At 45.7% G+C, this 24,794-nt stretch overlaps 1 protein-coding gene across 1 annotated transcript in view; it reads right to left on the bottom strand.

Moving 5' to 3' along the window:
* Positions 1-24,794, bottom strand: part of COL20A1 (collagen type XX alpha 1 chain) — a 511,940-nt gene that overhangs the window by 315,184 nt on the left and 171,962 nt on the right. The window contains exons 7-8 of the mRNA XM_078651638.1: positions 12,646-12,801; positions 8,954-9,073 (exon numbers count right to left, since the gene is read on the bottom strand). Of these exons, the coding sequence (XP_078507764.1) occupies positions 8,954-9,073; positions 12,646-12,801 (276 nt within the window). The remainder of the gene's footprint in view (positions 1-8,953; positions 9,074-12,645; positions 12,802-24,794) is intronic.

The raw sequence follows: 24,794 nt of genomic DNA, 5'->3' as shown, positions 1-24,794 counted from the left end.
ACCACCACTGTCTGGGCCATTCCGGGGCAATCAGTATCATCCACGCCCTGGACTGGGACAGCTTGATGAGAACCATCGGAATCAGGGGAATGGGTGGAAAAGCGTACAGAAAGCTGTTCGACCAGTTGATCCATAACGCATTCCACAGCATCCCCGGCTGGTAGTACCTGGAGGCGAAGTATCGGCATTTGCTGTTTTCGGCAGTGGCGAACAGATCTACGTCTTGAGTCCCCCACCTTGCGAAGACTTCTCCTAGTATTTCATCGTTTATGACCCATTCGTGATTTTCCTGAATCACTCTGCTCAGTGCATCTGCCTGAACATTCTGCACACCTGGTAGATGGGTAGCTGTTATCGCCAGTCCCCTGGCCAGAAGCCAGTGCCAGATCGCCTGCGCCTCCTGCGACAGGATGCGCAATCTCGAGCCCCCCTGCTTGTTAAGGTAATACATCGTGGTCGTATTGTTCATTTGCACAAGCAGAGAGTTGGTCTGGAAGGACGGAAGAAAGGCCTTCAGTGCCAAGTGAACAGCTCTGAGTTCCAGGAAATTGATGTGGTACGTGGACTCCGTCTGGGACCACGTCCCTTAAATCTGTAAGTCTCCGGAATGCGCCCCCCAGCCGTGGAGAGACGCATCCGTCACAATAGTCTACTTGGGAATGTCCTTGTGGAAGGGAACCCCTCTCAGGAGATTCTCTGCCGAACACCACCACTTCAGAGACTGAAGAGCTTGCAGAGACAGTCGTATCCTGTTGTCCCAAGACCCTTTCCTCTGAACCCACTGATCCTCCAAGCACTCCTGCAATGGTCTCATGTGCAGCCGTACATGTGGTGTGAGGAAAATACAAGAGGCCATCGATCCCAGTAGAGAAGCCACCGTCCTCACTGTTGTAGATGGAGTGGTCATAAGAGCCTGAGCCTTCCGAAGGAGGGATAGTCGTCGCTCCTCTGAAGGAGACACGCTTGCTGACAGCGTATTGATGGAGGCTCCCAAGTACTGGATGCACTGGACCGGAGTCCGGACAGACTTGGACATGTTGATGTGCAACCCCAGCTTGTTCAAGAGAACGCACGTCTTCTGGAAGTGCGCTTGAGCTTCCGAGAAGGAGGAGGCCTTGATCAACCAATCGTCCAGGTACGGGTAGACAAACACCTTGTTCTTCCTTAGGTGTGCGGCTACCACTGCCATGCACTTCGAGAATGTTCTGGGCGCAGACTTCAGTCTGAATGGCAGTACTGTGTACTGATAATGATTGGCGCCGACTTGGAATCGCAGGAACTTCCTGTGTTTGTGTGCAATGGGCACATGGAAGTATGCATCCTGTAGGTCTATGGCACACAGCCAGTCTCCCCGTTGCAGCTGAGGATAAATCTGATGCAACGACAACATGCGAAACTTCTCTCTGCGAATCCACTTGTTTGCTTGTCACAAATCCAGAATGGGCCTGAACTCGTTCTTGTCCTTTTTGCGGACCAGGAATAACCGGGAGTACAGACCTCTTCCTCTTTGAGACAGAGGTACGTCTTCTATCGCCCTTTTCCTTAACAGGATATCGGCCTCCGCCTGGAGCTCGTGCAGCTGGAACTGCAAGCTGACCGGAGGAATTGATGGAGGCGGGCTGGTGAACCGAAGACTGTATCCATTGCAAACAATATTCAGCACCCACTTGTCCTGAGAAAAAATCAAACACTTATCCCCACTGGAGCGGGTAACGGATGTAGGGGAAGTAACAGCTCAGGGTCGAGACCCGGCTGCACCTTTGTTCGCTGTAGAGGACTTCTGACCTCCTCTACCCTTCTGGCGCTTCTGGAAGGGCCTCCGGAACTGCTGCTGTTGTTACTGCTGCTGTCCCGAAGCCTGTCCTCGCCCTCTGCCCTGCGCCCCAAACCGTCTCTGGAACGGGCGGTAGGCTTTCTTTTCTTTGGGCTTCTCCAAGCCCACAGCCGTCAGAGTCTCGGTCTCCGCCTTCATGCGGGCCATCTCATCATCTGCATGTTTCCCGAACAGGGTCTCCCCCGAGAAGGGCAGATTAGCCACTCGCTGCTGGGCCTCCGGCTTGAGTGATGTGAGCCTGAGCCAGGCATGGCGTCACTGGTTGATCCCATGACAATACACATTGGCCGCCAAAAGAGAGCCACCAGCGGCCGCGCTGATGACCAGGTTCGAGACCAGCATCCCTTCTTTCTGGATCTCCAGGAAATCCTTTTAAATAGAGCAGGGAACCCCCCTCTAACAGGTAATTTCAGGTCAGGGAGTAGAGGGGAAGAAACACTACAGCAAACTTCAACACTCCCTCTTGACCTATAAATGCTTTTAACACGGCAGATACCTCACAAACACAGGGCATATACAAAATATATGTACAATTGCATTTGAATTTTTAATTATTTTATTTCATTTTTTCGTATCAAAACTTTTTCATCTCATTTTTTTATATAAATACAGTGATTATAAAAATTAATTATTATTCAAAAAGAGAAATTCTTTCAGTATAATCAGTCCATAACTATTTCTCATTGATTATCCAAAATTACATAAAATACAAAATTCAACAAACCAGGTAGAGAACCATACACACAGCCACATACGTACTTACTAAACATACATTCCCTTTCAAAACAACCATAGACATCCAATAGCATTGTAACTTTTGTCCAGACTCATTAGTTCTAAAAAATGGAGGGCATTGATCACAAATTGGTCGACGCGTTTCGGTGGGAAACAGTAGTAAGGACCACCTTCCTCAGGACCACACAGAGACAATTCAATACAGGATCTCTACACCTGGAGTTCAAATCTTGTTAATGATCTTGCCATAGAGATCTTCATGATCTTGCTAAGTTGCAACCTCAGCATTATCTGAAAGTTTCTACTAAATATGGCATCTATCTGGTATTTTTCTTTATTCTTCATCAAAGTGCAGCGTGAGAATTTTCTGTCACTCTTTAAACAGTGCGTAGAGCGGGAACAGAGGACGACTTATCCAAAAGCTTTAAGTTCGATTTGACCTTCCAATAAAATGTGGAGGGGATGCCACATTTTCGAATGATCTTTTCTCAATACATATAGAATGTCCTTCACACCATCTTATTTTTGGATCACGTAATAAACGTAGGAACGTTTCTGTTAAAAGTAATTTTCCTCGTCCCCTTCTCAAGCCACCTCCGCCTACGACCGCAGTTAGGTCCACGATGTCGAAAAAATGAAATAAAATATTTACAAATTCAAATGCAATTGTACATATATTTTGTATATGCCCTGTGTTTGTGAGGTATCTCCAGGAAATCCTCCCTCCTATCTCATGGCAGGAGTTCCGCGAACTGCTGGAGGGATTCCCATAGGGCACAATCATAACGCCCTAGCAGAGCTGTATCGCTAGCGGCCTTCATGCACGTAGAGGCCGTCCCACAGGCCTTCCTGCCATTTGAGTCGATCCATCGGCTCTCCTTATCCGGAGGCACGGTAGAAGACGGAGAGGTAGAGTGTTGTTTTCCGGCCGCCGTTACTATAACGGAGTCCGGAACAGGGTCAAAATTCAGAAAAGCCGGGTCGGAATCCGGAGCCCTGTACTTCTTAAGAAGACGGGACGGAGCGGCTTTCGTCGTTGCAGGCGTAAGGAACAGCTCCTCCGCTGGCTCTACCAATCCTGGCACGAGCGGTAGTAGAGGGCGAGACAAATGCTTCTTGTGAAGTGTCTCAAAAATCACGGACGTCGTAGGTGTTGGAGCCGTCACCGTGATTCCCAATTTCGCTGCACCCCTCAGGAGAACTTCCTGGAACGTGCTGATGTCATCCACGGGAGACACCCTCGTCCCCGGGGAGTCTGACACGGTCGGGGGGACGGACCTGGTTCTAGAAGAGTCCGTGCGGGACCGTGATCTGCGCCTCCTGTGGCGCCGTCTTGACCTCCTAGAGGATCTGTGACGACTGCGCGACCTCCCTCTCCGTCCAGAGCAGGATCGCGACTTCTTTGGCTTCGGTCGCCTTGCCGGTTCCACCGGGACAGGAGACTTTGGCTTGGATGGAGCCCTCGGCCGAGGGGTCCCCTTAGGGGGAGTCGGAAATCGTGGCAACGAACAGTTCCTCGGAGGAATCGGAGGAGGCTTGTCAGCCGGCAACTGGGGTTGCGGTTGAGGCTGCGGAGGAGGCGAAAGGGAGGCAAGGTGGGAGCCCGCGGAGGAAGTCCTCTCGGTAACGGAGGAGGAGGAGGAGGAGTAACTGTCTTCGGCGTAGCAGGGGTATGTATACACAACAGAGTACACCGAGCCTGGTGAACCGCCCTTCTACTAGGCTGGGACCTTGGAGAGTCTTCCATAGGCACTTGACGCCTGCCAGACTGACTCCTGGCGCCAGAACTCCTTCCGCGCCTTCCCGGCATCGAAGAACGGCGACCAGACGGCGAGCGTCGGCCCCTCGACAGTGAGCTTCGCCTCTTCGACGGCGAGCGCCGATCCCTCGACGGCGAATGCCTTTGCCTCGACGGCGAATGCCTTTGCCTCGACGGCGACCTTCTTCGCCTTCTTCGCCTCGACGTCGACCGTCTACGCCTCGACGGCGACCTCCTACGCCTCGACGGCAACATTCTACGCCTCGACGGCGACCTTCGCCTCGACGGCGATCTTCTCCTCAACGCCAAGGATCCCCTCCACGACGACCTTCTCCTCTTCGCCGACGGCGAGCGCCGACGCCGGGCCTCTCGACGTCGAATACTCGACGCTGACGAAGACGACGACGAAATCGTCACTGGAGACTTCGACGGCAGCCTGTTCAGGTCCCTCAACGCCGAACGTCAACGTCGCCTCGACCCAGAGCCCTGGGGAGACGGGGAACAGACTGCAGTCATCCCTCTCGACGCCATGGTCGGTGCAACCGATGCCGACGGAGAATGGGGACGTTTGCTGGTCTTCCTGCCCCTGGGGAGCTCCCCAGAGGCCTCAGCATGGGCAGATGAAGCCCCTCCAGACCCACCTTGTGCCTTCCGTCTTCTGTCTTCAAGGCCCTGAAGCCTGATCTTCATCCTATCCCTCAGGGTCCTGCCAGAGAAACCCTGGCAGATGTCACACTCCTCTGGGACATGGGATGAAGGAAGGCAGATGATACACACCTCGTGTGGGTCAGACTTGGCCTTCTTCCTGGAGCACTCAGGGCAATTGTCGAATAAAGAAGGCATATTCGACAATTAAGAGTGCACCCAAAGACAAACAGGAAGAAACAGCAAAGTACTTCAAGAAAAGCACTCAAATAACTTTGAAAAAAGTAAAAGAATCACCAATAAACCCTTGAAAAGGGAGAGCTCAATGCTCCAGGGTCCTGCTTGCAGGAGCCGGAAAAAAGAACTGAAAGTAAAAGGGACCTGCAGTGCATTCTGGGATACTGTGAAGTTCTGGAAAGTTCTCTTAAAGGCACAGTATCCTGTTCTGAGCCACATAATGGCAGCCTATGGGGCTTGTCTGTCCATGTCTTCCTCTCTATCATTCCAGAGGGTTTTTGCTGTTAAAGCAAGGGAAATCTGGACAGGCTTTGCTGTTTGTGGATTTTTGGTGGAATTTCTAGTTGAAGTACTGGACAGTGTAGCCTGTTGATATAGGCTGCATTATCTGTCTTTAATTCTCTCTTAAGTGTCTGTGCAGTTCTGCATTTTTTTGACACTTTAAGAGATTATTTTTGATTGCTCCGGGGTCCACGCACATGGGCGGGACTATTCACTAGATTATGACTATACACAGAGATCCCCTACTACAGAAATATATATTGCCAAGGTACGTACGTACATGTGTAGTTAGCCATAGAAAATCTATACTTACCTACCTGTCGATATTTTAGTTTTTATATTTTGAGGTCGATATTCTGAGTATCGATATTCTAGTTTCGATATTCTGGGTGTACACCTCCTCCAATGAACATGAACACCACCATAGAGACAGACAAAAGCAATCAACCATCTTTTAACACAATCAATACACTCTCTGAAGAAGAATTCAAATACAACCAGGCCATCAGGATCACCACTAGTCCAGACCCCCTAAAATCGTTTTGGAAATCGATGCTGAGGAAGTAGTCAAATGCTTGTTATAAATCCTTACAACATGGATCCTTCCCATCCGAGGTGAAGACCCCCACATCAGACCACTCTTCAATAAAAATCTTGATGCATCCAACCCAGCAAATGTTAACCAGGCAAAGGCACAAAATTAGAAATCATATCTGGATTGGATGATCTTAAATTAAGGTTGACAAGAAGAGTGTGAGCACTGTGCCTTAACTTACCATACATTGGATTCCTGCAAAAGCTACAAGTGATTCCTACCCTCGTTATCTTCAAGGTAGAACTGTTCCCAAAACTTAATCATAGGGATCCCATACTTTTTTATAAGCACTACAATGAGTCGAGAATGATGTGACAGGACTTCTGTGCGTACACTAAAAGGAAGGAGAAGGAACACTTTGCCAGACTTACAAACCCTTCATGTTCTACCTACAGCTAGGTGATCACTATTCAAGGCTCTCTGCTTCCTCTACGAATATGCCCATACAGAAGCGTCATTATATTTACAGTTTAAGTTTGAAGAATTCTCACAATAAATGATGCTACATTTAAGATCAGCATGGTGGATGCTCGTATCCCTGAAAGAAAAGAAATCCATAGGAGGTTCCACATTCTCAGTCCAAGCAGCAAAACTCTGGGGGCCTCATTTATGAAAAGTGATGCTGCGTGAAAACAGCGATGCATCACTTTTCATTGCACCCTCCTTGCGACACCAATGATACGTCATATTTACAGTATGACGCATCATGGCGCAAGGAGTTACAGATACGTCAGTATTTCTAACGTATCTGTAGGCGCAAAAGTGACGCATTGCTGAAGTGTGTCACAAAAGTGACGCAACTCCAGCAATGTATCCTTTCACATGGGCAAGCCCCATGTGAAAGGGCCTGCGTCAGTCTTACGCCTGCTGTGAGGCAGGCGTAAGAAATTGACGCATTGGCGTCCTAGAACTGGCGCACTGAAATCTTATAGATTTCATTGCGCCACTTCTATGACCCTTTCTTGCGTCAGAACGCACCCCTGCATACATTATAGCTAGCGCAGGTATAATGTGGCGCAGGGGTTTACAAAGTGACGCATCTACCCAAATGCGTCACTTTGTAAATATGGTGCAACAAGGCACATTTTTTATGCCACTGGTGCGTCACAAAAAGTGATGCACCGGTGGCGTAAAAGTGACGAAAGGCCTCATAAATGAGGCCCTGGAACTTCTTGCCAATTTAAATTTGGGATATGCAGGAGCACATGCAATTCAGACAGCATCCTGGAACAAAGTACCACTAGCCTACACTGCCTGCAACACTAAGACATGTACAGGATATCTACCTTTGCCAGAAATACCTGTCCTTCCTCCTACTTTTGAGTAACTATAACAGCTATGCAGTCAGATTATTGCCTTTAAGAATGGGATATAGGAAACAACCCCAATATATCTATTGGACAAACAAGTAATGTCTGTAGCGATCTGACATACTCTTCTGGCCAATTTAACACACTCCACTCCAGGAGGTCTGACCATTTTCGGACCACCAGTTGATAGCTGCGTCTGGTGGCTCAGTGGACTAATGCAGCCACTGCAGGGGCCTGTGTTCGACCTCATTGTCACAGGTTCAAATCCCGGCAGGTCCACTCAGCCTTTCATCCATCTGAGGTCGATAATATGAGTACCATTGAGTTGCGTAACAATGAACATCTGTTATTCAGCGCCAAAGTGCCCCTTCAGGGCTGGACGTGCACTTTACAAATACATGTTACGTTTTTATGTTCTGCTGCATAGCTGAGAGCCTATCAAATCAATAACTCTGTCCTCCCTGACAGATCTCCGTCTTTCAAAGCCATTTTAAGCCACAGCTTCTTCACAGAGAAATAACATGTCATATTGGTTGAGGTCCTGCTACAGTCATTAAATGAATTAGAACCAGTAGAGTAACTCAAAATGATAGGGCCCCCTGAAGAATGTGATGAAGAGCCCGGACCCCTGAACGTTTGGGTTCCTCCTAAAGGGTCACCCCACCCCCAGCAATGAACGGGCTGTGTGGGCCTGAGTTACACCCCTGCTTTGAACCCATATTATATAGATGCCAGCACACCAAAAATCATAAACTGAGCATCTCTCGCTCGTCACGATGCTAAGTGTGGCATTCGATGACAACTTAGGAACACTTCTATGGTCACTCATGCACAACACAAAAATACTTCACACATAGGTTCATTACAAAGACAACACACGTCAAACCCCACACACTTAATCATGCTATTCATTCTGTGAGCATTTCAGTATCTCACACAGGTGAAGTAGGCACCATATAAATGCAATGAGCAACAAAACAATAAAATACCTGATTTTTCTTGGGGGGGTGTCCACGTGGAGCTTAACTGAGTGACTCTTGTAACCCGCACATCTCAAAAATAACAGTAATTTGGAGTTTCGGAGACAAGTGACAAGAACCTCTAAGTGTTTTGGGGGGTATAGTAGAGAGAACTATTCACTTCAAATTGCTGGCATTAGAAATCTTGGATGCCTAATAAACCATAGTTAGATAGGAGCAAAGCAGGATGAATGTGTTAGAGGATTTTGGGAAGACTTAGGATTCTTTAGACAGGGTTGATCCCTATTTTGGTTGTTCTTACCTACCAGAGAAATGTTTAACAGGGCAAACATCCAGATAGGTGGGGGGAGATTGGACCTCTCTACCTGTAAAAGGGCCCTTGGGACATACAGGAAGTAATGAGCTTTCTTGTAAAAAATGATGTCTGGTTTATATAAGTTGAGTGCACCTACCTCTGAAATTACCAAAATTTCTGTAGATTTCCTGAAGATGTAGCTGCGGCTGATCTGATAGGCTAGTATAGATCTAATGCATGGCTCCGTGACCAGGCTGAATGGGGGGTATAGATTTACATACCTGTGAAGGTGTTCCCACCCTTGTAGCGAAGATTTTTCACAGCCTCCATAACCTCATCCTTCGTGGAGTGCGTGTTCAGGTCCCACACTGTCTGTGGATCCCCGCTGTACTGGGACAAGGCTGTTGGCAACAGAAAGAGAAAAACATGGAATTATCCCTTCATTGTGGTAGAAAGGTCTAGTTCATGCAGAGCAATTCACACTGGTCTACTGGGTACTGGAACAAAGGATTGCCAATGCATCTGAGAGCTACCACCGAAGAAGTCCTATACAATGTATACAATGCTGTCAGAATCACCATCCTATTCTAGTCCTCAAGGAGCTAACCACTTCACTCTTATACCATTAGGCTGAGAAGGCTCTCAGTATGCAATCAGGAACCCTGCAAGGCATCCTGCTAGCATCATGTGGATATCTTCTAAACGTCAAGCACTATAATCCTGAGCAGATCCCACTGATGCCCTTAGGAGCCCCAATCACAACAAACCACTCATATTGCTTCCTTTTAAGAAGTCTGTAAGCGTGTGATTCTAGATAAAGGTGTGCATTACAAAATAATTATTTTTCATAACATTTGTGAGAATCCATAAAACATTTACATAATTACACTTCTGGAGCAAACTGTGGTTTGCAAGCATGCACTCTATATAAAGAATTCTCTTGAGATAGTGGCAGGAGACTGGTTCGACTAGATAACATCTTTGGCAAAACATTTTTTTACGCAAACGAGCCTCCCATGGGCACAACATTTTATAATGCAAAATTTTGAGTAATTTCATGAATTTCAAATAGGGAGACATGTGTAAATTATGCAGATTTTGCCAGCGTACTTAAAATTTGCCCAAACCTACTTCAAGTATAATGTACTTCTTCCATGTCAACTTCCAATCCTGTTTTTTGCGTGGCCATTGTGTGAGCCTTCAACTCTAAACCAGCGCACTTCTTACATCTCTGAATTCCAATTCCAGGGACATCTGTTGATCACATTATCTGCCGTCAATGTCATAGCTCTGTGCATTGCACCATGTCTGCATAATGGCCCATTTTGGAAAAGAGCGATAAGGAAGGTTCATCATCTCTTGATGGGGTACATTGTGCTAGGAGAGAATCCTCCTTATTTGTGCTTTTCTTGCTTCGTGCTTAAATCCATCAAAGATGGTGGAGGTGTTACAGACCCATCAAGAGTGGCTGACCAAAACCATAATTTGTAGAATTAGCACCCCTAAAGACCTCCTTGGAAAGGGTGGTATGCTTTGTCTACATAACATTCTAGGAAACACCTTCAGCATGTTAGAGAGACAAGGGATGTGAGCCTGACAAAGTACCCCAAATTTTGTTACAACACCAGAGCCCTTGATGATGTCAGAGGTCCCGCCAAGCAACATTCTATTTCTGGAATATGTACTAGAACAGTGGTTCTCAAAGTACTGCCCGCGGTCCACAGGCGACCCAGCACATCTTCTCTTGATGCCCGCAGATCTTCTCTCTGGGACTCCCTTGGTAAGCCGAGAGTGCAGCAGAGAAAGCTGCTTGAGTGTCTTTTTTTGTTTCTTGTGTTAACCAAGCAACAACGTTTTGTGATTCTGGGCTTGTTTTCTGTAGTCAGTGTAGCTTGTTTTATGAGAAGGGCTGGCTTGCTCATAAACCAAGCTAAAATGACTGTAGAAACTAAGGGGCAGATTTACAAGAAACTGATGCATCTGTATAGATGCGTCAGTTTCCCTGCGCCTTAGATAAAAACCCTTGCACCGCCATAGATGCGCCGTATTTACAATATGGTGCACTATGGCGCAAGGATTGACAGATGCGTCAGAAATTCTGAGGCATCTGTTGGCTGAAAATTCACGCATTGCTGATTTAGTGTCGCAAGTATGGCGCAACTCCAGCAATGCGTGTTGCGGCCTATTCCCAATACACTGCGACAATCCTTACTCCTGCTTCAAGCAGGCATAAAGTTTTGACGCAGTAGAGTCCTAAAAGGCACGGAGTGAAATCTTGTAGATTTCACTGCATCACTTTTACGAGGCTTTCCTGCGTGGGAACGCCCACCCTGCATACATTATACCTGACGCAGGTATAATGTCATGGAGGGCTGTACAACGTGATGCATCTCCCTAGATGCGTCACGTTGTAAATTTGCAGCATTTTTTACGCTGCTGTTGCATCACAAAAGTGACGCAACTGCAGCACAAAAGTGTCTTAAGGGGCTTGTAAATCTGCCCCAAAGCCTATAAACAAACCAACAATGTTGTTAGGCTCTGTTTGTGTGCTAATGAGCTTTGTTTCTGCAGCCAGTCTAACTTGTACTTTCTTCAAGGCAGCTCAGCGCATCCCTAATAATGCATAAAAATATATGGGAATTGTGATTAATAGTATGATGAAGTGAAAAGGTGCCAGTCAGGTAGCTAAAAAGGGCAAAGTATTTTCTTTTTATTAACTAATCCCGGATAGACTAGTAAATAAAAGTTTCCCAAATAATGCACTTTTTGATATAGCACCAATGTGCTTTTTTTGATACAGTGCTAATGCACCATTAAAAAAAAAATGGTGACTGAGATAGGGGTGTTAGCGCACTCACGCGGCCCTCAGGCATGACCCAAACTGTATTTTTGGCCCTTGGGAAAATGTTTGTGAGTACCCAAGCGCTAGAAGTTTCAGGCCCCAACCTGGTGCTTCCGATAGTGGCAGAGACAGTCACTAAAGTGAAAAATTGTCAGTCACAACGATGAAAAACTCTAAAATCCTAGCCTGGCAGAAGGAGATTCAACCAGACATAGACTAATTAAGTCCCCATGTCTTTCATCCCTGTATACCATTTTGTCACACCCTACATTGGGTGCAAACAGCATCCAGTCCTTGAGAGTGGAAGGAAGCCTGCTGTGAACATCCAATCCTTTATTTTCTGGTGGGAAGAAGCCTTTTAGCATTCTCTCCTATTAGCCTGAACCTGGGGCACTTTCTACGGTTGTGTGGTAAACTCCTCCGCAGCACTTTAAGCATGCCGCTAGCAAGCAATACATCCTACGTAACACGCACCCATTAACATACCTACACTGATTCAAATTATTTAAAAAAAAACTCAAATTTAGAGCCCAGGCGGGTTCATCTACTCAAGTGTGTTTATTCTTAATCAATGCTAAGCAATGGGGAGCTGTGATTATATTGAGATTTGCAAACTCCCAAAGAAGCAATTTCATCCTTCACATTCTCCACCTGTCAATGTCGCAAAGACACCGCTACCTTCTCAGCGTCATCCTCCACAATTCTATATAAGGAAAACGTGTCCCAAGGGCATTAGATCGATTGACAAGAGAGACAGAATATGTTACACATGTGCTTAAGGCACAGAGAGATTATGTGAAAATGATGTTGAGCCAAAGCCTGGAATCAAACCTAATTTCTCTGTTCCAAAGTCAGCAACTCTATTGGCTAGGAGACATCTCTTTTTCCCCTTGTAATTCTGCTTTTTATTGTGGGGGAATGTACCCAGGTGACCCCACAGGAACCATTTCTTTTGTACATGACCTCACCTCTCACGTCAATACACAGAGATCTCAGCCACGTGTATCCTCCAACAACCTGACCAATAGGAAGAGACGTCAGAAACCACCTATTTCTCGCCATGAACAATCCCCTTGCAAGCAACCATCACATGTCAATGTCAGCGTGCTTCACCCACTCAGGGGTCTGTACCTATCCTGATCTTGTCCTGAGCAATGGGGAGGGGTGCCAGGATACCCCACAGGAACTCGCGCACCAGCTTGAAGTTGCTACGTCCAATGCTCCATGAGCCGTCCACCAGGAGGACCACGTCTGTTTTGGTGGAAGTGTCACACTGGAACTGGTTGCCTGAGTGCAAAAAGGAAGACAAGAAGAAGGGTGAGAAAGAGGTAAAAGCAGCCAATGAGGCTAACAAATAACATTCAACAACGTTATTCTGCCTAAGTTTCATCCACATTGTATTAAACCAGGGTTCTCCAATGTCGGTTCTGGAGGGCTGGATCCATGTCAGATTTTTAAGATAACTACATTTATCTAAATGTGGATATGCAAAAAATCTGGCATGGATCCGGCCCTCCACGACCAACATTAAAGAACCCTGAATTAAACACTTTACAGTGAGCCTTTAGAAATTCAAAACTGACCCAACTGAAAACATGGTCCACTTTTTTTACCTATCTAATTCAATATTAGGCGCCACTCTTATTTTGGCCTATTTTCTCTCCCAGTCCGACCTTGTGAACACATGTGTGCCAGTAGCGGTCGGTGGCAGGAGTAGCTGCCGGGCGGTGACGTGGGGAGGGGGAGGGTGGGGGGTAGTAATCTATGGATTACGGAGAATTACAGGTAAGTAAACATATAAATAAATAAAACAAATTTCGTTGCGTGCAATGCATCGGACGTCACCGCCCGGCAGCTACTCCCACCACCGACCATTACTGATGTGTGCATCTGTATTTGTAATGGTGACCATGGGGAGAACTTCATAACTCGCTCGGCCGCCACGTGCAGTGATGTCATTCCAAAGTTCTGTTGTGCGTGTTCGTTATTCTTATTTCTCACTATAAGCATGCGAGCCATCTAGAAATGATTGGTAATTCCCCATGTAATGTGTGGCTCCTTCTGGCTATCTTCCTTTTTTTCACCCAACAGCACCTCGAACTCCATGAATTTTGAGTCAATACTTACAATGTTAACAGCAAAACTACAAGTCCCAGAATGCAACATTTATTGGGTAAAAGTAATGGCTGACTGGAGGCGGGGTCACGCACGACATGTGACCACTTACAGCGAAGTGCATGCCAAATCTGCCCCTTGCCCCCTAAATCTTGCAAAATAATGTTGATTTCGAAGAAAATAAAAAGGTGTCAACTCAAGGATTCAAGAGGGTGCTTGAAGATGAATGTACACATGAAAACCGATGTGGTCTGGTTTTCGAGAATCTGTGATAGAGAACGGCCACTGAAAAGCTGCTAGGGTTGAGAAAGAGTCGTGAACGCCCATAGGCACGGGGTAAAGGCTGCTCTGAAAGGCTGCTAGGTCTGAGGGTGTCATTCCGACTTGCATCTGAGAGTCGAATAGGGCTGGAGAAGAGTTAACTACGTGCTAGGTAAGTTTTTGGCCGGGTCGTTCTGTACCCCGTGCTTTAGCAGCTACTGTGGTGTGCAGTTCTCTGCAAATCAGTAGACATAAGTTCATAATTAAACCAAGGAAGGAATACAGCCTCAAGAAGAGCAAGCAGGAGCTAGGTAGGACAAAAGATGAAGAATATTGAATGGAAAGAAGGGTAGAAGGGAGGGCGGATGGATAAGTGGGTGGATGAACCAGTGGGTGGGTAGCTGGATGACTGGGTGAAAGAATGAGTGGGTGGAAGAATGAGGGAATGGATAAATGGGTGGACAGGTGAAAGGATGGCAAAGGGATGGATGGATCGATAGGTGTATGGGACAGGTGAAAGGATGGATGAGAAAAGAAACAGATAGGTGGATGAGCAGATGAAACGATTGCGGCGTAAAGGAATGAATGGATGGACAAATGATTGGCTGGCCGGATGGAATAGTGATTGGATGCAGCGTGGATGATGGCAGAGTGGGTGGATGGATGGTAGAGTCAATGGATGGAAGAGTGGATGAATAGATGGATGGAAGATTGAATGATGGATTAAGAATGAATGGATGATGGAATGTAAAGGTGAAATAGTGGATGTCTGCGGATGGATGGAAGGGTGAAAGGATGAATGAATACATGCCTGGATGGAAAAGACCAAGGGAGTTCTTTTAGGCAGGACTGGGCTCAATTTCTTCACGTCCTTGGTTTCAAAAGAGCTTTGTTCAAAGTGGAGGTTGATTTCCTAGCTACTCCCTTGTTTACGGCTGACATGGGACTGACTGACCCAGCTCTAGAGGCCTTTTGAAGGTCATCAGTTTATTTAGGAAGTGATCATTTCTGTATGTCCGAATTAATGCTTACATTTTAAACACATTAAGAAGAAGAAGGGTAGGGCTCCACATCTTTTGTTAGGAACATTATCGAATGCTAGAGTTGCAGAATACGAACTCTGCCTAGTCACAGATCCACCTTATGCTTTTTTGCTTTCACCACCCCACACTTTCTGTCTTTTTTTTTCTCTCTGGCAGATAATTTGTTATCCCTGCGTTCACCAGTAGTCACAGTTTCTTTGTCATTCTCTTCCTCCTTCTTTCTTCCTTTTCTGCTTTCTCTCTCTTAGGTCAAAGCCTAATGATGAAAAATAAGCTCCTATCTCCAACAAGCATTGGCAAAGCCAATAGGTCTCATCTATGGGCCCTATTGGCTTGCCTATGCCTTTTGGTGTTGATGTAGAGCATCGTCAAGATGTGGCGGTGCATGGTCAAGTAAAAAAAAGGTGAAATGATGCAGCCACAAAAGCGGTATCATTTTGTACACGCACACATGCAGCATCAAGCATATGCATGCCTACAGAATTAAGCAAGCCCAATTTTTTATTTATCGATCCAAAAGAGATCAGTAAATACATTTTTTGAAATAGAAGTAGATAAAAATGCTTTTTTCTAAGGCTGACAGACTAGCATCAATTTGCTGTCTGGTCCTTAAAAAAATACTAATACTAATTTTAAAATTATTAATAGTAATAACATATATATTTATACAAAATGCTGTGAGCGTGGCGTTTGGGAGCAACAGAGGAGGACGTCAGGAGAAGTGATGGAGTGGGCGAGGAGGGGAAAAGCAGCACACAATGCAGGGCAACACAGTGGGTGGTGGTGAAGCACACAAGTGAGAAAGCAACATGGAGCATGGGGGCCTGGGGTAGTTTGGCTGGGGCAAAAGAGAGAGTTTGCAACACGAGGGAGACAACAAAACGTAGGGCAGGCGCATGGATTTGGTGGACAGCTTGGGGCTAGTTTGCAGATTTTTTCTAGGGCTGATTTTGGTTTCCAGTCAGGCCCTAGAGGTGAGATGTGTGTATAGCTTCAAATATAAATTCAGTCCTTGGAAATTTGAGGACAGTGTATGTGAGCCTTGATATAGTTTTGGAAAACGAGGACAATAATAATACCAATACGTCTGGGCTCATGCGTGTAATGCTTTTGCGTGTTATGTGACATTGACATTTGGGGTGCTTTACTACAAAGAGCTGGCGCGTCCACACCCACACAACTTATGCAGTGCTCTGAACGAAGACACGGTATTATGAGGTGCAGTAATTGTGTTGAAGATGGAATCAACCATTATTAAAAGAGGTGGGAATTAGTGGAGAACATGTTGTTGTGTGTCAGTTCCAACACCTCCCTGGCCCTGTCCCTAAGGGTTTGTGGCAGTAGCTCTGAGTACAATGTGGGAACGAGGAGGTTTGGCTCAAAATAAAATAAAACATTTGTTGATTGATCCTTTGTGCAGCGTTCCAAGTTGTTAATTCCTGGGGCCCATCATGTCTGGGCTAACCTCAGCCTAGCGCGTGCCTTCCGACTGGTAGCCCATGGGCATTAAACATCTTGGCTCGATTTCTTAGCTTGGTTGGGAGTAGTGCCAGAGCTGTTGGCCTGGCATCACCTCTGATTCCCTACATAGCCTCGCTCTGGCAAGTCGGCAGTGGGCTCGGGATGGGCCTGTCACACCACGCGCGCTGTCTAAAAACTTTCAAATAGCGAAAAACTAAAAAATCTCAAAGCATGACAAACACAGAACTAAGACTGTGATGGAGAAATTATAGTGTGTACAGAAGACGGATGATGGTAACAGATTCCGCCAGCGAAGAAGTACTAAACTGACATAAACAAGCATTGGTAAAGTCAATGGGTTTCACCTTCGCAGAGCAGAATTGAAAAAAAAAGAAGAAATGAGTGCACTGATGTACAAAATGCATATGCATTATTAAGCATGTTTACATATGTGTCATGACATTAGCAGCCTACGTATGATAATGCTGCTCTCATGCATCAACATCAATGCAAGCATATATGCTATGACACAGCCGCCATTTTTTGTTTTGTTTACCGTTCCAAGATGGTGGAGGTTTATCTAGAAGCAGTCAAATTAAAACTATATATATAAAAAGCACCAAAGCACATTTTCATTTTTGTTTTTTAGAAAGGGGCATTCTGACAGAAAATTGCAGCTGTCTGGCACCCCAAAAAAGGGAGAGAAAAAGAACAGCATAAGCATTGTTGGGGGCGCCAGGGGTAGTACAATCGAAGCGGTGGGTATGTAAAAAATTTCAAAAAGCGAGGGGGTCGTCCACACAAATGGACCAAGGTGTAGGGGAATGGAATGATTATCAGGGACAACCATGTGCTCCTGTTTTGTATACCACTCAAAATGTTTGGGATCGAGAGGGGCTAGACTTATGTGTCAACTTGAGACTCACTGGAGATGGGGTGGGGGGAGGGAAAGTGTGAAAGTTTTTGTAGATACATATTGCAAACTGCCACTGTACTGTCAGTCATTGTTCTCTTACTTAATGTCACCTGTTTTTTTTTTCTTTTTGATTTATTTGCACATAAAAATAATTTTTAAAATATGAGTGGGTCAGAGTAACAGAGAACTGGGGGGCAGAGGGTAGAAACACAGACTATAGGGGGAATTTGAGTGTGGACGCAGCACACCAGGGAGAGAGCATGAAAACACATGCACTCCCATGGAGGGCTGGAAAAAAGGAAGACAGTAGTTCCTGGAGTGTAAATAGTTGAAGGATACAAGTTGTCCAATCAAAACAACACTACAATATATATGTTCTAGGGGATGGACAAACACAAAACGAGGAAGGAAAGCCAGAGATTAAAAGCAGAGAATAAGAGCAAACAAAAAAGAGATTGACTAAAAAATCTAACTATTGATAAACAATTGGTTGACCAAAAGCTCACTGTAAGTATTGGTAGTGTCCACAACAGGTTTTCATCAACAACAGACAGCTGTCTGTAGATCAGACTTAAAACATGTGTACAGGCATTTCATCATTTGTTATACAGCAAAAATAATTTGACAATTAATTGTATATACAGAATATTGGGTTTTTGTTATTATCTGCACAATTTAACTCATTATTACGTTCATAGTTGGATGCTCTAAACTAGTGTACACAGACACCCTACAATTGTGAAATTGAGGAACTGCATACTCCGGGGAAGAGGCAAGATGGCCGCTGGTGGGTTGTGGTGAGCAGTCGCATATACCCTAGCTCCCACCTAGACCCAAGGATGTGGTAACCGAGGATTATGTTCCAGACCGTTCTCCCTGATGGCCTTGCAGAAATGGCTACATAACGAACTTGCAGATACTACTATCCTAAGCTGCATTGCTAACTGTGTAGAAAGGTTTCTTCGAGACTGCAGCAGGTTAAAGGGGAGATTCAGAATCCGGATGAACGCCTACGGGCTCAGGAAAAAGCAGCAGCAGCAACACCCGATTAAAATGCCCATACGCAACGGAAAGCTGGAGAAGGGGCAGGAGAGTGTGAAGGCACCGGCGAAGGACACAGCGCTGGTAGTAGCACCACCTGGAAACAGCACGAACGTGGCTGGGCCGACAGCAAGATCCCTGGGTGCTATACGCAAAACAATGGCCCCTCAATTAAGAAAGAAAGCAGATCCACGGGGGAAAATAGCTGGAATCGCTGGGACACCGCAAGAGAACCTTATTGACAGCCGAGCCTTAAGTACGGGCAAAATGGGGAAAGTCAGTGAAAGATCGAAAAACAAAGAGAACTCTCTCCGGCAACCCACCTTAACGGAGGCATTTTCGGCAAAACCCTCGGGCTTTCCAGCTGTAAACGCCAACTTTACTCCAGGAATGGTGACTCAGAGGAGCGTCCTCGAGGACGCTGGAAACGCTGGAAATGCCAGGAGCGCCAAGGACGCCAAATATCCGGTTGCTGGGCAACGGCCCACTGCAGTCAGCAACACCGCCGCTTCTGCCGCTGCTTCTGCCGAAATTCCTAATGCAGCTCAACTCTTCACAGCAGAATCTACAGGTTGCAGTGATAGAGGAGTACTGGAGCAAGTGGAGGGCACGGTAAGCGATGCGGCGCCGGCGGGTGAGATTGGGAAAGCAGACATGTTGGGAGCTATAATGTTGCTCTAAGCAGAGCTTAAAACCCCGCTCTCAAAAAGCACATGGGGCAGTCGTGCGAGCTTGACAAGTCTGACAAACCAGAAGGATCTGGGGGTAGACTCGGTGCCTGAAGGGCTGGCAAGGGCTGAAGGCCCTTCAATTGAGGGGGAATGCTTTTATTCTCTTACCGAGGACTCTGATTCTGAGAGTGTAACAGAAGCAAGCTCGGCTGAGCATTCAGACGCAGGGTCCAGCATATCAGACATATCAGACATATCAGGCAAAGGTACTGCACAGAGGAAAAAATCAACAAAAAAGAGAAGGCAGATTGATGAGTCACCGGGAGGCATGGAGAGAAGGCTGGTATGGGACTATGCGGCTACCTCACAGACATACCAAGAAGATGACAACACTCTAGAAGCATCTCCGGAGCCCGCAGCACAACAGGCCCCTTTTGAACTTATCTTTACTATACTCAGGCAAATGCAGGCAGAAGCCAGATCAGAAAGCCGCAGAGCAAGACAGGCCTCGAAAAAAATTCAGAATACTATGAGGAAAGTCAATAAAGTGTACGACGAAATGGCGGACAGAGTAACAGAAGTAGAGGAGCGGACAGGCAAGCTGGAGGATGAGGTTACCAATTGGCAAACATCCATGACAGCACAGGAAAAACTCTCTCAAGATCTTCAGTGGAAAATGGAAGATTGTGAAAATCGCCAGAGGCGGAATAACATTAGACTTCTGGGTGTGGCAGAAGGGCAGGAAGTGCAAGATATCATGCGTTTTGTGGTGAATTTACTGAAGGGGGCTTTTCCAGAATCTGAGTGGCAGTGGGAGAAGGAGATACAACGGGCACATAGGTTTCCCTTTACGCAGAAGAAAGGACAAGGAGCAGGTGCGGGTGGCCAGGGGTCTTTTCCCAGGGCTATCCTTGTGAATGTGGGGAACTTTCTACTGAGAGAAGAAATTATCCAGAAGGCTACACCGGATTCTAAGCGATCATTTGAGGGTATTACCTTCTTCGCCAGACCAGACTTCTGCCATGTCACGGTGGAGAGAAGGTGGAGACTTAGGCAGATGATTTCTCCATTTCAGGCGGTGGGCTCAGAAGCGTATCTATTATTTCCTGCTAGACTAAAGGTGGTCACTAAAGGGGGAGTTAGAATGTTCCTCTCAGAAGTCAAAGCCCAACAATACTTAGAAGAGCTCAAGAGACAGAAGGGAGGTTAACATCGCTATGGTTCGGTGTGAGTCTCCAGTGCACTAGAAGGGGGAACATCAGGGTTTGGGATATTTAGTAATACAGTAGAAGGGTAGGTGGGGGTGGGGGTGCGATGATCACGACCCTTAAAGCAGCCACACATAGGTCATTCTTGACCTATTTGCCAGTAGTGGGGGGGGAGGGGGCAGCAGAGGGGGGGGGAAGGAGGTTGCAGGGGGGAGAGGGGGGTAACGCAGCACAAATGATTAGTCTTTTTTTGTCTATTTCAGCACATTATAAAATGGTTTAGAACACATAGTATACGTATAAAATGGTTTGACGACTTCAAAGTTCACTTATATATTTGGTTCTATGCTACAAGGTCTCCAATTTTATATCTATGGCGTGCCGGATCGCCTCAATTAATGTATGTGGTCTCAATGAGGTAAATAAGAGGATGAGAGTGGCGGCATATCTTAAAACCTTGCACCTAGACCTGATATGTCTACAAGAGACTGACATAGAAGGGAGCAATGTATATCTTCTGGAGCAATTAGGGTTCACTGTTTTAGCAAGTACTAAACAGGGGACCAGAACTAGAGGGGTAGCAGTTTTGGGTAAAGGCAGGGATGTGGTAGTAGGGAGGAAAAAGGAAGACCAATGGGGCAGGTGGGTGATCTTGGAAGTAAATCTTAAGGGTTAGAAATTAACACTTGCTACAATCTATGGTTCAACAGATGATGATCCAGATGTCTTCCAATTCCTCGACTCGGAGTTAGCTCACTGGCCTGAGCCTATTGTTTGTTGTGGGGATTTTAATATGCATGATTTAAAGAGCACATTCGCACAGACAGGTGGGATATATCAGGGAAGGAAGAAGAAGGTGTACAGGGCACTAGCTTCCATGGTGTCCCATAATGCTTTGGTGGATCCTTGGGTAAAGTTACATCCATATCTTGACGGGAGTACTTTTTTCTCTGCCCCTCATAAAATCATGGTCAGGCTAGATTATTTTTTAATTTCTAATTCCTTGTTCTCTGGGTCTCAGATAGAGAAACATCCTCGGATTATATCCGATCACAGCCCGCTAATTTTAACACTTAAAATCGGTCAGACCCAAAGAACGTACTCGCAGTGGTCTTTTGAGAGGGCCCTGTTAAAGGATCCCGCATATAGGGAACATCTGACAACATGGATACAATACTTTTGGCATATTAATAGAGGGACAGCAGCTCCGGGGGTCGTATGGGACACTTTCAAGGCAGGGACAAGGGGAGAGACAATGAATTTCGTGCTAGCTAGACAAAAAATGGTAAGGGATAAGAGAGAGGAAGTCCAACAGAGATTATTAAGAGAGGAAGAAGGCTTGACTTTTGCAATTTCACGAAATTTACCTATCGAAGAATATCTCTTTAGAATGATAGCTTTGAAAGCTGAAGCTATGGAAGGTCTGGCCAGGAAAGCAGCAGATAATTACCTAACGAAAAAGGAAAGAACATATGAGTTCAGTGAGAGAGTAGGGCAGGTCTTGGCCATTAGAATTAGGCAGCGAACAGCTGCAGCCGAAATTAAAGAAATTAGGAATCCACACGGTAATTTGATTTCAGATCCCAATTCAATAAGGGAAGTGTTCAGGAGTTTCTACACAGATTTATACACCCCCGAGACTTCAGGGAGGTTGGTAGATATAGAAACTTTTCTTGGGAATATACCTCCTCCCAATATGTCTGAAGAAGACCGGGAGACCCTGGAGAGACCTTTGCGGTTGGAGGAATTTATAGCAGCTCTCAGTAGTCTACCAGCAGGAAAAGCAGCTGGGCCGGACCAAATCCCGGTTGAATTTTATCAAGTATTTAAAGATGTGCTTTTGGTAGATATGTTCAACATAATGTTACAAGCGCAATCAGGGGAATCCAGCCCGGACTCATGGGGGGGAGCTGATATTGTTGTAATTTTAAAGAAGGGGAAGCCACCAGAGGTACTTGGCTCTTACAGACCAATCACTCTGATGAACTCAGACGTTAAAATATACTCTAAAATGCTGGAAAAAGTTTGGCAGGGATTATCGAGCAACTGGGAAGCCCAGCACAGCATGGGTTCATAGCTGGTAAAGGGACAACGCAGCATGTTAGGACAGTGGTTACGATGTTTGATTCGGCAGGTGTCCTAGGAGACCCCATCACAGCTCTCTTTCTAGACGCAGAGAAAGCGTTTGACAGGGTCTCCTGGGACTACCTATGGCTGGTCATGAGGTGGTGTGGGATAGGGGAGGTGTTCTTAAATGCTATACAGGCCCTTTATAAAGACCCTACCACAAGGATCAGAGTTAATGGAGGGTTGTCAGCTGCAGTAAAAATTGCTAGGGGGACCAGGCAGGGGTGCCCTTCCTCACCTCTGCTCTTTGCGCTGTATTTGGAGCCATTACTGAGGCAACTTGAAAGTAACCCTGAGATTCCACCGATGAGGGCAAATAATAGTATAGTGAAGACTCTGGCCTACGCAGATGATGTAGCCATATTGACCTCGAATCCTTCCCAAGCTATAAAGGAGGTGGAAGCGGAGGCCCAGGTGTTTGGGCAGTTGTCTGGGTATAGTCTGAACAGATCAAAGACCCAGATAATAAAGAATATACACACTGTCTGTGATTATAGGAGGGTGGTTAGCTCTGCGGTATACCTTGGGGTGTCACTATCTGCTGATTTGGATGCGGTGGTCGGGAATAATCTGACCCCATTAATTTCTAGGGTAAAGAGACATTTGCAAAGGATGAACAATCTCCACCTCTCCCTCATGGGCTGCACCAACGTGATTAAAATGTTGATTCTACCTAAATTTCTTTATTTTTTTAGAACCGTCCCCTTAGTTTTTGAAGCTAAATGGTTTAATATAATAGAGGGAGTATTGAATAGGTTTATTTGGGCCCATGGGAAAACTCGGCGGGCTTACAGATTCATGTCTCTCCCTAGAGAAAGAGGGGGTTGGGGGGCTCCTGACTTTAGGCTCTATCAAATGGCAGCTGCATTACAATACATGCAGGGATTAATTGGGGGAGGAGGCTTCGAGTAAAGTGTTACGAGCATGTCCACGGAGGTATACTCAGTAGTCTTGGGGGCTGAGGCTGAAAACTGTTTTTTAAATAGAATGGACTTTGGGTATTATAAAAGGACAACATTTAGGACTGTTACGGCAGCAGTGAAAATCTGGAATTCTCTATTAAAAAGGGCAGGAATAGGAAGATATAACAGGTACGTCCGGCTGTATAAGAATAGATCCTTCCCTGCGGCAGTGTTTGCTGATTTAACAATGGCTGGCTGGGCACAAAAAGGGATCATACAGATTGGGGACTTAATGGATGAAGAGGGGATAGTTCAGTTTTCAGCCCTTACCTCCAAGTACGGCATTGATAAAAGGGACTTTTTTAAATTTCTGCAGGTAAGGAGCTTCCTCAGTAACAAACAGGGTGGTACACCCGGGTTTGGTAGGAATGAGATATTGGAGAAGATAAAACTAGGTGGGAATTGTACGATCAGATCTTTTTATGCATGCCTCGCAATAGGAAAAAGCGATGATATTGACAAATTTAGCAACAAGTGGGCTGAAAAACTGGGCGGAGAGCCTGAATGTTTTCAGGAATCGCTGGACCTGGGACGTACCATCTTGTGCTCAGCTCCCCTTCAGTCTCAGCACTATAAAACTCTGTTTTCATTATACCACACTCCAGCCAGGATAGCTAAGTGGGGAGGAACCACTGGTATCACTTGTCCTCGATGCAAATCACCAGAGGCAGATATTGTGCATATGTTTGCTCTTTGCCCACAACTATTTACTTTGATTAAAGATTTGGAGGACTTCTTTGGTAGGACATTACGGTTACAAGTACGTTTGACACCTATACTGATAATGTTGGGGAGAGTTTCAGAGGGAGATTTTGCACAAAATGAATTCATGTTTATGGCTATGGCAGTGTTTAGGATGACAATAGCAAGAGCATGGTTGGATAAGAATCCCCCGGTTATGCAAACCTGGCTGGCGAATTAATTAGCTACATATAACCTTGAGAAGGCAATTTTATGCACGAAAGGGAAAAAGGGGAAGAAGGCTAGGCTTAAAAATTTGGGAACCAATAGCGAAATGGAAGGAGACCTTGGCAATATAGGGTACATTATAGGGTAGTTTATGTGAAACGCAACATGAATTACAAGGTATATGAAGGATACGAAAATGTTGGTAGTTCCAAAAGGTTAAAGTTTGTGAAAAGTCGACAAACCGGATATTGTAATACATAAATGTAAATGTAAATAATCAAATGTATAATATATACAATGTGTGTACTTGGGAAAAATAAAAATATATTTAAAAAAAAAAAAAAGGACAGCATGGCTCTGCCTGGCAGAGACTAGCCAATTAGGAGAGAGCAGCTGGAAGGCTGTATTTTGGGTTACAGAAGGAACGTTTAATAAAGTATTTTCTTTGCGAGTAAGAAATTTAAAAAAAAAAAAAAAATTGTGAAATTTATATGACAAGTGTGATTTCAGTATCTGGCACCGACAATGCTGGAATGACAGAGGATGGCTGTGAAAATGGGCCTTGG

The sequence above is a fragment of the Lissotriton helveticus genome, chromosome 7 (assembly GCF_964261635.1).
Source record: "Lissotriton helveticus chromosome 7, aLisHel1.1, whole genome shotgun sequence".
Lineage (NCBI taxonomy): Eukaryota > Metazoa > Chordata > Amphibia > Caudata > Salamandridae > Lissotriton > Lissotriton helveticus.
This window is presented reverse-complemented; position numbering and strand designations above follow the sequence as displayed.